The 13,174-nt window shown below is 37.5% G+C and overlaps 1 protein-coding gene across 1 annotated transcript in view; it reads right to left on the bottom strand.

Moving 5' to 3' along the window:
• Positions 1-13,174, bottom strand: part of NELL1 (neural EGFL like 1) — a 229,156-nt gene that overhangs the window by 56,772 nt on the left and 159,210 nt on the right. The window contains exon 15 of the mRNA XM_030451154.1: positions 1,749-1,844. Coding sequence (XP_030307014.1) covers positions 1,749-1,844 — 96 coding nt within the window. The remainder of the gene's footprint in view (positions 1-1,748; positions 1,845-13,174) is intronic.

Raw genomic sequence — 13,174 nt, 5'->3', positions numbered from 1 at the left:
TCTAATGAGAGTACCATGCCTGCCATGTTTCTTTTACTTGGTGTGCTAACTCATGTGTTGGATCAAACAATAGATAAGACATGAAAAACGTACAAGTCAACAATGGTTATGTCATCCATTTATCAATTTTAAGCCACCACTTCAACAGACACTCTGTTCTAGTTATGGAAGTTCCTCTACAGCTATAAGAAAAAAGATAGTTTTAAGATTCATGGGTACAAAAGAACCACAGGCAGTCAAGCCAAAGGCTGCCATAAAACCAAGGGCTCTATGGGCTGGTGTGGCACCTCTGGGCAATGCAGGGAATACTTTTGCATATTTTCACATTCATAAAACATCTCTGTTACCCTGCACCCCTCTAAAAATATTGTTTCTCCTCTGAATAACAGACATTTTGGAAAGGAATGAGTAAACTATATGTGAGAGAGGGTAACTATTAGAGTTGAGTACGAGAATTAGAGGTTGGGGAGCTATGGTACTTCTTGTCATATTTCCCCATGTGTATTGCCAGTACTTACTGCTGAATGTGAGGAGGCTTGGGAGCTTATTTCTATTTAGAACAAATAACCCAAAGACTACAGGCAAAAAAAAAAAAAAAAAAAAAAAAAAAGAAAAAATGCAGTACTCAAACTTAATCTTGATGATATAAAACTATTAGCATCCTAGTTCATTCCTGAATAATTAGAAACAATGCTGACAACTAGAAATTCTGGTGGTTTGGTATGCAGTGATTTGAGTACATCCATAAAAAGCTTTGGCAATTTTCAGAAGCTACTTAAAACAGATTTGTTGACAACTGGGCTTAAATTACTTTGTATTGTAGTAGAACAGCCATGTATTAAACAGACATTGCAACACACAAATTACTGAACAATCTCAGGATAACAAGTGGTTCCAGTGATTTTACTTATCCTTTCACAGTTATTTCTTGAGATTCCTTTCTTCTTTCTTCCTTAAAAAATGTCATCCACTATAATCTCATCCATACTAACACATGCAACAATACACTTTATTTCCACCAGTAATGGCAAGTGTAAAAGGTTTATTAGGAAACTCACAATGCAAAAAACTATCACTGAGTTATTTAAGTGAAATATAACCTCAATAAGTATTAAACAAAATAAAATCCCACATCTGCTGTCTAAACAGAGCTCTACTTTAAGCTCTGTAAGATCCCTTCCTTCTCATTTAGGTAGACAAGTAAGCAAATCTTTGTGAAACAAACAGAAAGCTGGGCCTATGATGCTGTGAGATGCAAACCTTAAAGTGGAAATAAATCTGGGAAAGGGCATAATCAAATGATCACTAGTGAGATACATTTTAATAACTTGTGATTCTATGAAAACTGCTAGTCCCAGTGACTTACAAGGAAATAAAATCTTAAGAATTCAATAGCTAAAAGTGAAAAGCAAACATCCAACTTTTGGTCTGATTTGCACAAGAGATCCAAAAGAAGCAGAATGTGACCTTCAGCTTCAACCACAGCTGGGGTAAATATTTTTCATTTGCTGTCCCCTTTAATTAAAAGCATCCACTGAAGCAAAACCAGATACATCCTTGTCTCCAAAACTGTTCATGTTTAATTTAAAACCTGGTTTCAGTTAGGAAAAGGCAGCTATGGAAGAGTCATCTCTTCAATGAGGAGAAAATACCAAGCAGAATAAATGAATGGAAATTAATTCTTTCTTAATTCAGCATATCATATATCTGATTGCTAAAGAAGAAGGTGTGTTTCAGCAAAGCTTTACCTTTCTCACAATGACTTCCTGTGAATCCAGATGGGCAGACACACTTGTTAGGGGCTACACAAGTTCCACCATATCTGCACCCCTCTTCACAGAACGCTGAAAAATAAATAAAAAAATATGTGGGTACAATCTAATTGTTTTAAATAGATTGTCAGGATACTAAGAAAAACATCTACATTCTAACCAACTACCAGAATTCAATATATTATAAATCAGTCCACCTGCAAACACCAAGAGTAATAACTGAATTAAATGATGTGAGGAAAAAAACTCAGATTACACCGTAGGCAAACCACATCACCAATAAAAGGCTAATAACCATCTGGAAGAAGAGATGTAAAAATACAATGTAGGTTTTTAATGGGGTTGATCTTCAGATTTAGCCAATGAATTACGATTACAAGGCTCTGGTGATGCACAGAGAACAAACTGGTCAGCTGCTCTTAACTACTCTGGTTCTCACTTCTATCAAGTACACGTTACTGAAATGTCTGTGAACTTGTATTTTCCTTTTTTATTTTTAAGTGCAAAGTATCCTGGTTGTGGAATCAGGATATTAAATAGGGTGAGGCTCATGACTGCAAACAGAGAAGAGCTCAACCACAAGATAAAGCCTTTCCTGAGGTGTGATACTTGACAGAGCAAGACATAAGTACTTCAAAAGAGCATTTTTCAAATAACTACAATTTGAAACAAATTATGGATTTCAAAGACTGTCTTGCAAGCCCTGTGTGGTGCTCCTCTCTGAGGAGCTTCAGCAGGACATCCACTAACTTTGCAAGAAGGATGCTTGCAGTTTAATGCTGCACCTTTTTCTTGCTTTTTCTTTTGTAATAATGAGGGGAAATGAAATAATAAGAAAAAAGAGATCAGGACATGACCTGTTGTGCACTAATAACTCAAGTAAGACCTTTCCTAAGCCTAAGAGCAGGCCCAAGCCATAACACACTCCCCACCCTCTCCTGGATATTTATTGAACATCACAGGTTTCTCAGTGGGTTTGACTGCACTTATCAGGGAAGTTACAATTAATATTTAAACAGCAGCTCTCTGCATCTAAGCTAATAACAGAACTGCAAAGTGTTTCCTGCAAGCTAAAATCACAGATGGAGTGTTGGCAGAGAGATGTTACAAATGCCATGAAAAGGCTTAAAGTGCTGGGTAACGGAAGAAATATTTATTTTCCAGTGCATTAAAAAGAAAAATAAAGTGAATGAAGTACTAAGCATTAAAAAAAACATCTTTCACAATTTTTAACCACTTAGAGGCAGAAAAGCACATTGTTGTTACCTATTCACTGGGTCAATTGACAGATCTGCTGTACTCTAAATATATAATTTGCAGCATGTCAAAGAGTTTTACAGAGGATTGCATGGGGAGAACATAAACTAAAGTGGTTTACAGGAGGTGGTAGTAGAACATCCTGGTTCTTCTCCTGTAACACCTGCTGCTCATCAACGTGCACACACTATAAGGGAATTTTCTGAACTAGATCAACTTTGAAACCAGACAACCTCTACTATATGGGAAAAAGAGAAATATGATTTAAGAGTAGTATTTTGTGCTTTTTTTTTGCATAGGAATATTTCTATGAAAGTGAAACTGCAGAAAGCTTAAAATACATCTGGAAAATATATGAAAAACATCATCAGACTAAACAGATTTTATCTGTAGCTCTTGAAAAAAATGTTTGCTCCTTTCTAGTCTCAGCATCCTCAGAGAATGTGCAAGTTAAAGTTTCCATCTACTTTTTTTTTCTACTTTGAAATAGCAAGTAAGCAGAGGCTTCCAAGGCACAGTGATATATTTTTGTATCACACTGAAAGAACTGGAAGTTGTGGCAGAGCAAATGAGGGCAAAGGAAGAAAAATACTGTCAAAATAGGAAAATAGTCAACAATGTGTGTGCCACTTTGCACCGGCAAAGATATCCACAGGAGTTTATAAAAAATTATAAAGAGCATAGAAAATGAAAAATTCTTATTTTCTATAGCAATCCTATGTGTCCATTGGAATTCATCAGAGCTGATGGGGATAGGGAGGTAAGAAGCTTTCAGCCAGAGCTCTCACACATTCTTTGCCATCATAACCAACGCTGTCAACTTACTAAAGTGAAATATGTGCTTAAAATAAATCCAGTTCCTAGGTCTGCACAGTACCAGGGTGTTTTCTTTTAAGATTACTAACAGAGAAAGGCTTATGAAACAGGGTTGCTAGTGTATAAAAACTTCCCATTAGTGAAAAATCTGTGTTTTGTCAGTGCAGCAGCAGACACAGCCATGCTTGCCATGTGAGCAAGACTGTGAGATACAGACTGGAATGCTAGCCTTGGGTCCAAACTCTATCCTTCTATTCCTTCCTATATATCTACATCAAAACATGCTTCCTGGATGTGTACCCAAACATGCCAGTACTTACAAGTCAAGCATTTTGAAATTCTCCTATCCTTTAAGTTTCATATCTTAGTAACATCAAAACCCCAATATCTGTGGAAGAACACCCTGGGAAATTGCTGTACTATAGGTTCCTGTAGTGCCTGGTGCAGAAGGAATTGCCCAGGCACCAGCTTGTTACAGTGATGTCAGAGGGAAGATGGAGATGGGGAAGAAGTTGAGCAATGGCTGCAGAAGGAAAGATTTCAGCTCTTCAATTTTTGCCGAAGTTGAAAATCCTCTACAGTACAAACTGTGCTTGACTTTGTTGCTCAGGCTCTGATGGGTTTGGTTCATTCTTGGTTTTCTGTATGCAAGAAAAGAAAACCCCAAGGAAGAGTGCCAGAATTATCCTACTGTTCCCCAGATGGATCTTCTACAAAGCCTCCAATAATTCCTGCACTGTAGGCTTGCAGGAAGAGTGAACAACAACCCCATGAATCTCAGAACGTAGCTGCAAAATCAAAATGTTTGTCTGAAGGCTCCTTTCCCTAAGTGCTAGAAAAAGAGCTCTCAGGATTACGTGCAGTACTGATAGCACTACTCTGAACTTTAAGAATGCTCAATACCTGTAATAATAGGAACTCCATTTCAATTGCTAGTAATTTTACCAAACTTCTACTTACTTGAACTATTTTCTCTAATAATTCTGCCTCTGCCTGAGGCCTTTTAGAACATTTTATCAAAACTCATTCATTTCCAGCACTGTGATTTTTCCTTTACACCCTTAGCAGAAAAGATTAATTACAGCAAATCTCTAAATCACTTCTATACCTATGCCTTGTGAACAAGAGGACCCAACAGGGAGCAGCTCAGTGACTGTACAGTAAATCAACTGGAGTGCCCATGCTTTCATGAAATTACCTGCTTTCCTGCTATGCTTTGTTAGATGGTTTATGGGCTGTGGGATCTAGGACTTCCATAGAGGTTTATACCCCCCAAAAAACCCCTCTATTTGGGGGTGGGTGGTATGAAGGGAAAGCAAGCAGATGGGAGTGGGGACCCACAGAACCAGCAGTTACAAACCTTGATGTAAACTCCCTCCTACTCAGAGGAAGTTAACACAGGAAAGATAAATTGTGGCTGGATTGTATTTTGCTAATGTATTCCCATAAATAGATCCTGTCTCTGAAATTATTTGCAGGCTGGCAAACTTGTTAAAAAGGAGAATGGTTACTGAATTCCCAATCAAGGTTTTATCAGGAAAATTAAGTGAAGATGTCATTAGGGTAAAGCCTAGGAGAATAAACCTTCATCGTTAAGAATTCAGTATTCTGTATGTATAAGAAATAATCTATTGATTTCAGAAAGCTTCTGCCAAAGCAAACAGACCTTTGTAATGCTAACAGATTTTTTCCTCCAACGTAAAAGCCTTTATCATATAAAGACCTTTCCTAAATAGACATCATTTTTCTACAGAGGAAAAGTTTTATTTTTGATGTATGTCCTCCTTGATGATAGATCTGCAGAGAATGGAAACAGCCAAAAGGATGAGTCAACTGGATTTGTCATTTTTGTGGTAACATTGGAGGGACAGGAGAGTCTCACTGCAGAGCTCTGGGAAGAGCTGCATGAAAATACCCACAGCTTTGGCTGTGAAATGCTTTTAACTGCTTTATTTTCAAGACCACGATGAAGTCCTGGTATTTGGTCAACTTCAAAGACTAAATGTGTGTCAAGTGAAAAAAGACATTCAGGAAAGGCAAAGAAGGGTTCAGACACAGATTGCCTGGGTAAACAGAAATGTGCAGCTTTGGAAAAGAGATGGGGTAGTGGAACTATACAAGCAATTTGATAATCAATTGATGGAAAGACCACAATTTCATTAGCTGATTGAATTTACTCAGCCAAGTGCACACAAGGTCGTGGTTGATAACAATCCAACTGTGTAAGCCAAATGCCAGAATAATGAGATACCAGTTGCTGAGGAGGGTTTGGAGGACAGCTGAGAAGGTAAGGAGAAAGCACACAAAGAAAATAAGGGAGCAGCAGAGGTTCTGTTCTTTTTCTCTCCACTCGTGTGTGACACTATCATCTATAAAAGTACAAAACTCTTCTTGGTTCAGTGAGCTACATCCATTGGCTACAGGGTATAACTTATTTAAAACAAAGTCTGCCAAATGCCACCAGAGACCTTTTACAGCTGGCTGGAGTCAGAGAAGGACAAATCTGGCAGGAATGAACTTTGGGCAAAAGAACTATCCTGGAAAAATTTGATCCCACACTGTTGGAGCAGGAGTGCAGGTCAGGCTGGCAAGCAGGATGAGAACACGTCTGAGACTGGGAGACAAATCCTGGGCTGGGCAGCTCATCACCCCTTGTGAGTGGCTTCCAACCTAATCCCTGCTTGAGATTTTATGTCTGCTATGTACAAGAGTTATTTCCCAGAATCACATAATGTTAGGGGATGGAAGGGACCTCGAAAGATCCCTCAAGTCCAACCCCCTGCCACGGCAGGATCACCTATAGCAGGTCACACAGGAACGTGTCCAGGTGGTCACTTCAGAAAGAGTCTGAACAAAGATCAGTGAACTCAGAATGAAGCTTTGGAGATGAGGTTTTTTTCAAAGCTCTCAGAAAAACATGAAGGAATTCCTTCACATTTGGAAGTCAACATATAGTAAGAGTGAAGAAGCAAAAAGGGCAAACCAGAAAAGTACCAGGAAGGATTATAAAAAATAATTAATATATCAGAGAGAAGTTATGTTGAAGAAGTTATGTCTGCACACCAGAAAAGTACCAGGAAGGATTAAAAAAATCATATAATAATTATAACCAGGAAGAAGTTACGTTGAAGATTTTGGATACAGGCATATGGTTCATATGTGTGTGCATATATTTGCACACTATATAGTAATTATCAAAGTGGTGAACTAATACTGTAGAGTTTGTGACTATTTTAACTGATGTACTCACTGCTCTGTCATACAGCACTTGGAAAATTAAGACTAAGGTGGATTGAGAAGGCTGAGCATCCCTCTCAGAAGGCACTGAACTCTAAGCACTGGCCCTTCTCTTTGCTGTTACACAATTTTAAACTCTTTTGGTGCTTGGTGTGTTGCCTGACTGATATGCAATCAAGTGGTGGCCATTTGTACTCAAGCAGCAAGCTGTGCATCTGGGTGCTTTCAGGGGGAGCTGAAGTGCTGTTTGGCTGGAGATGAGGGATTTTCTTTGAAAAATGAAAGAGCTCCTCAAAATTAGTACAATGAATCAGGGTGATAAATACTCATAATTTCTTTTGTATTACCCCAGTGATGGAATTTACTTTTGAATGTGCAAGTTATCCACCTTGATTAATGCATTTCCACCTAAAATCTTTTCTAATGAACAAACAAGCTATATTTTATAAAATTAATTCAGAAAGCACACTGAATGGACAGAATCTACCCATTCTACTGGTAAAAAGACATATATGAAACACATATTGGTGTCAAGCTTATTTCATGGCTCTGAGAACAGATATGTGACAATTTTCTAAAACATATACACAACAGATCAATAGAAGCAGAAAGAGACAAAGTAATATCATAAAATTATTGGGCCAGTGATATATTACACTTTGGAAAGCATCTCTCACATCCCTAGATGATTCTGTGCTAAATAAATATACTCATTGCCATTTCACTGCCCTGCTTCCTCGAGGAATATTTTTGGTTCACCATTTTAAGGCAACTGCAGCTGTCTGCCCAGTAATCTAATCCTAAGCATGACAAAAGAGAGCAGGATACTTTTTCCACAAACCAGCTGAATGTCATCTTTCAAAATTCAATTCAACAGTTAAACCTGTAAAACCAATCAGAAATTTACTTTGAAAAATGACATATGATATTATTGGAGTTTTTCTCTGCATAACATCAATGTGCTTATTATACTCTTTTTCTTTTTTTTTTTTTTAAGAAATGGGTATAAACATTGTGTTTGCAACCAACAAATACTAGTTCTACATATTTTTATTTAAATTTCAGAGGATTTATAAAAACAAATCAGACAGAAGAACACTTTACTAAAAACTACAATCACTACAGTGCAAATAAGAGAGGGTGTGAAACTTCTGACCTGATTCCACTTGGGCTGTGCTACTGTGGCTCACAGTTTCTTTAGAAATCAGTTAAGCTTAATCAATCTTAATTTAAGGATACAGAAACATGTTCCAGAAGCACAATAGAAGCATTTTCCCTTGCCTGATCTATTATCACAATGTTAGAAAGACCTTGATTCAAATCCCATTGAACTCCTTGAAAAAAACTTGAATTCAATAAACAGTAGATGCAGCCTCAGGTCTCTTTGACCTTAGTACAGTATATGGAATATTTAGACAAGGCAAAAATAGTTTCCTAGCAGTGTATTTTTTTACAGTTCTCTGCTCTTAGTCTTCCAGTTCCTACAAATAGACTCCCACAGACACATTCAGCACAGGACTAGCTGTATTCTACCCTAATGTAACAGGCATCCAGCCTCTGAATTCACTCTTCTTGCTTTACCCTGTAGCTCTGATGGACACCTTCACCAATAAAACACAACTCTATTTACCTGTAAGAAACATTCTGTCTCAGTGTGAAAGATTTACTCTGTGTTTCTTAATGCAAACCTACCCAACATCCTCAAATGAGTGGTCTTAAAAACACCAGAATGCTGAATAACCTGTAACAATAATATGTCTAATGTCAATAAAACACCATTTTATGGTAGTTCTCTGTATGATGAACTCTGTCTTTTGGAATTGTGAAGGAATTTCATTATTTTCAGTTATGGCTGGGAGAGAGAACGTTGCTTGGGTGCAATCACAGCCTCTTGAGTGTTATATTCAGCAGTGTTGGTGTGAAGGCTGCTATTACATTATTGCAAACATAACCAATGGAACTAAAAGCAAATACTTGTTTTGATGGCTGCATAAAAGATGCAGGAAGTAAATCAAGGGATTATTGATAGCATTTAGCTGCCCTATGGTGACATTACTAGGATGGACAAGAACAAAACACAAAATAAAATGGCAATAGGCTTTTCTGGCCTGGATCCAGGATATGTAAAGACAAATAAATTAAACACATTGCAAGAACTTAAGCAGTGCATCTTAAAACAAACACAATAAATGTAGATGTTTTCCCTTATTCTCTTAATAGTATATTCATGGCATGCTGCAATTACCAACTGCAGTGCTACCTCTGAAAGCTTTTTCTACTGTGTTGGGTTTTTTTTGCATAATCTTTTAAATCTCCCTCATTTTGCCAAGACACTCCACCCAAAATAAAATGCCCGTTTCAAAGCACAATTGCATTCTGTTGACTGGAACCAGAGGGATGAGATCTGCAGTTCCAAAGATCAGAATCCTCTGGCCACACAGCAAGAAGGATTTCAGTACACAGAGCTTCCAGAGTTCACCCCTGACACCCACTCAGGCCTGGCTCCTTATCAAGAAAGATGCCAGGTTAGATACAGCCCTTTCCCCATAAAAGAACAGAGCTAAGAGTTAATTTCAATTTATAGTGTTTAGCTTACCTTGCAGTCTTGAAAAGATAAAGGTTTGAATTCACTAAAGACACTGACAGGAAGGCAATCAAGAGATGAAAAGCCCTGGATCCCATCAGCAATGCCCCAGGGCATTCTGGCTCAGTCAAATCAAGTTTATATAAGGGAAAGAAAGAATAACAAAGAAAACAACAAAAAGAGGGAATGGGAGGTGCTGAAGAGGTGGAGAAAGAGAGAGTCCAACACAGTACTGAAACCACACTAAATAGGGATTCTCTTAAGTCTGGGTAACTTTTGCACTATTCTACAATTCTGACCTTATCATCCATTGGATTGAGAAGAAAATGCAAATAACTTAATAAAACACAATCTCAGTGCTAATCTGTATTCTAAATCAGAAAGTTTTTCAGTAGCTAGACGACTACCTCAAAAGCAGAGTTTTCTCAAAAAAAGTGTACGTTTTTACTAATTATTTTTATTTTCCCATGGCAGAATCCATGTTTATCTCAACATCTTGTTTTACCTACAAGAACCTCACCAAGTAATCTTTATCCTGAAGTGAAGGCTCAACCAGAAGAGAATAAACTCAAATATTTTGACTTCTCTGAGAGAGTCACCAGATTTTTTAATAGGGAACAAAAGAAACACTGAAACACAATACTGTTCCCTCCATTGCAGAGAATTTCATTCTAAAGGCAGAGATTGCTTTTGCTCAAGCTGCTATGACAGCAGGTAGGATATGTATCACCATCAGCCTTATAATCATCATAACACTTTGCTTTTACATAACTCTTCTCATCTCAAGCTTTTACACATTATGAACAATTAAGCCTTACAACCCCCCAGTGAGGAAGATGCATTAAGAACCTGAACCTGCCAGGCACTATTTCACAACAGTTAACTACAGAAATATAATTTAATAAAGTACACATCTAACAAGTAAGTGCAGAAAAGCAAATCCAATCTTTGTGTGTATTATCTGTGGCTAAGCCAAAAGCATTTTAGAAACCCAAGGGGCTACACTCTCTGCTAGAGTCAATTAGTAAATCTACATCAATTTACACAGTGACTAAGAATTTACCTTATATTTTTAAGCTACAAGACTCTAAGGAGTACATCTCAGTCACAGTTTATAAGACCATACTGCTGACTTCTGTCTCTTTGCATACACAAACATTTTAGCCAGTACCTACAAAGTATGGACTTCAGTTTCTGCCATCTGTTCCCTCTGCTTGTTTTCTGCAACGAGCTCACTGGGTATTAACAGGTAAGGGAGTGGTAAAGAGAAAGGAGGATGAACTACAGATCCTCAGTGGCTTCTTAGAGAGCAGCAAGACTGTGGTCACAAATCTGACTGCACTCATTCTGCCTCAGATGCTCTGAATTTGCCAGCACCTGTCCCAGTGCCACATGCTTCAAGAAATTAAAGTAATGAAAAATATCCATGCCTGGTCTGAGTGTGCCTTAGAGGTGGTGGAACTTTTCAAGAGCAGTACTTAAAGCTTGGTGGGTACTTAAAGCCAAAATTTCCTTCCCTGATGCATGCAAACCATTCCAGATAGTGCTGGTTTGTCTCACAACCTGATAACAGCACTTCAGCAGCACCACTGAGCATATGTTGTGTGGATTTTTTCAGTACTTTAGATTCATTAGAACAGTAAGGTTTAACATAAACATGAAATATCCTTCTTATGCTTCAGTCTGCTCAGGGTACACAGTATATTCTTAATGTAGAAAACTAAAGCAGCATAAATGGCAGCTGTAATCCTTCCATCAAGTACAATGTGTGCTCCTAATGGAATATGTTTTCAAAACAGATTTCCAGTGCTCCCTTATTACAATATCATTTTACAATGTTTAGTTTGCAAAAAATGACTCCAGGATTACTTGCTATATTGCTTGGCAATGCAACATTTAATTTTATGGTGCATAGAATGCATTTCTCTTAACAGATGTATCAGTTCCCTGATATCATGACTAAATTGCTTCCTATCCATTAAATGCTGTGTGGGGAACTAACAAAACTATGGTGTTTATTTTTGTTGTTGTGGCACACACTTCTACCTGCTCATAGCAACAGCAGATAACTGATTGCTCAGGTCTTAGTCAACTTGATCATGTACATACCATGTATATTCTTATATATATATATTGTGGTTATGCACAAAAAATATCCCAGCCCTGCATGCTAGAGCACATAAAAGTTACAAGTGTGTTCATAGATAAGAAATTAATAACAAATAAATAAATTATACTACTAAAAAGTTTTCCATAAAATAAAACTCAGTATTTGGCTTGAGAGAGGTTGCAAGAGGAAGGATTTGGTCCCTCCCAAATCCAGGTTAAGCATCCTATTTAATCCTGTCCCTAAACACAAATAATCAATTTTTTTTCTGTGCTTGAAAATGTTATAGCAGAGAGAAGATGATTGAATTGCAACAATCCCTAAGTAAATTAATGGAAAACCACAAGCCTCTGTTTGAGAGTTCTTTGAAACAAACTCACACAGCCACACAACAGTCCCACTACTGTGCAGTCCCTGGCAGACATGTTGCAGTTACATGACCTGATTTTTGGAAATTCTTCCCTACATAAGTTGTGACATGAAAGAAGGTAAGAGTCATTTAATATTTAGCTTTCCAGCTGCCTGCTGTGAGTGGCTTCTTTTATAGAAAAGTGAGACAGTTTGGCAAAGAGGTGCAATTTCTGCAGGCACGTGTTTCTGTTCCCAATATCCCTCATATCCAGGGGTTCTGCAGGATGGTACCAGCAGCTCTAGCAAATGATGAGCTCCTGATTTTATAAAACACAGACAATCTTAATGCCCTGCAATCATGCCATTCAATGCAACTTACTGGAGCTTCAGGATGTTTCACTGAAATCTGTGTTGAAATAATTTCAGAAAATGTTCTTAAATATACAGGTGCCACCTTAAAAGAACAAGCAAAGAAGCTGCAACAATGAATGTGTTCTGTGAAACACATCACAAATAGTAGAAGTGGCTTTAGTGAGAATTAACTCATTTAAAATAGTAAGGTTCAAGCACCAACAGGCTGCTACAGAGGTAATACTTGAAGATTAAAAGAAAACTTTAGATTATGTATTTATGCAAAGGCATATTCAAATATTTCAACACTGTGAGCAATCAGAATCTGGACTAGAAAGGCAACTACTTCAGGTCATCTCTGACATACACTGACAAAGCAACTCAAATTGTGGGGGAAAGATGCTCCCTGAACAGCTTTTCAAAACCTTATCTACTCTATTGCTATGCTGTTGGCTGGTTTATTTTTTTTCCCAAAAACATTCAGTAAAATTGTTAGGTGTGTTTGTTCTACACCAAGAATAATAATGAAGAGTGAAATGAAATAACCTCTTAGACTGTTAATGATCTTAAAGATCTTTTTCAACCTAAATGATTATATATAATCCATCATTAATAGCAAACAAATACTACTGCTGTGGGGTAACAGATGGATAATGGTGTCCTGTTGGTACTTAAACAGAAAACTTTAAATAAAAAGAT

This window comes from Calypte anna, chromosome 5 (assembly GCF_003957555.1).
Source record: "Calypte anna isolate BGI_N300 chromosome 5, bCalAnn1_v1.p, whole genome shotgun sequence".
Lineage (NCBI taxonomy): Eukaryota > Metazoa > Chordata > Aves > Apodiformes > Trochilidae > Calypte > Calypte anna.
Note: the sequence above shows the minus strand (reverse complement) of the source record. Positions and strands in the feature narration are given on the sequence as shown.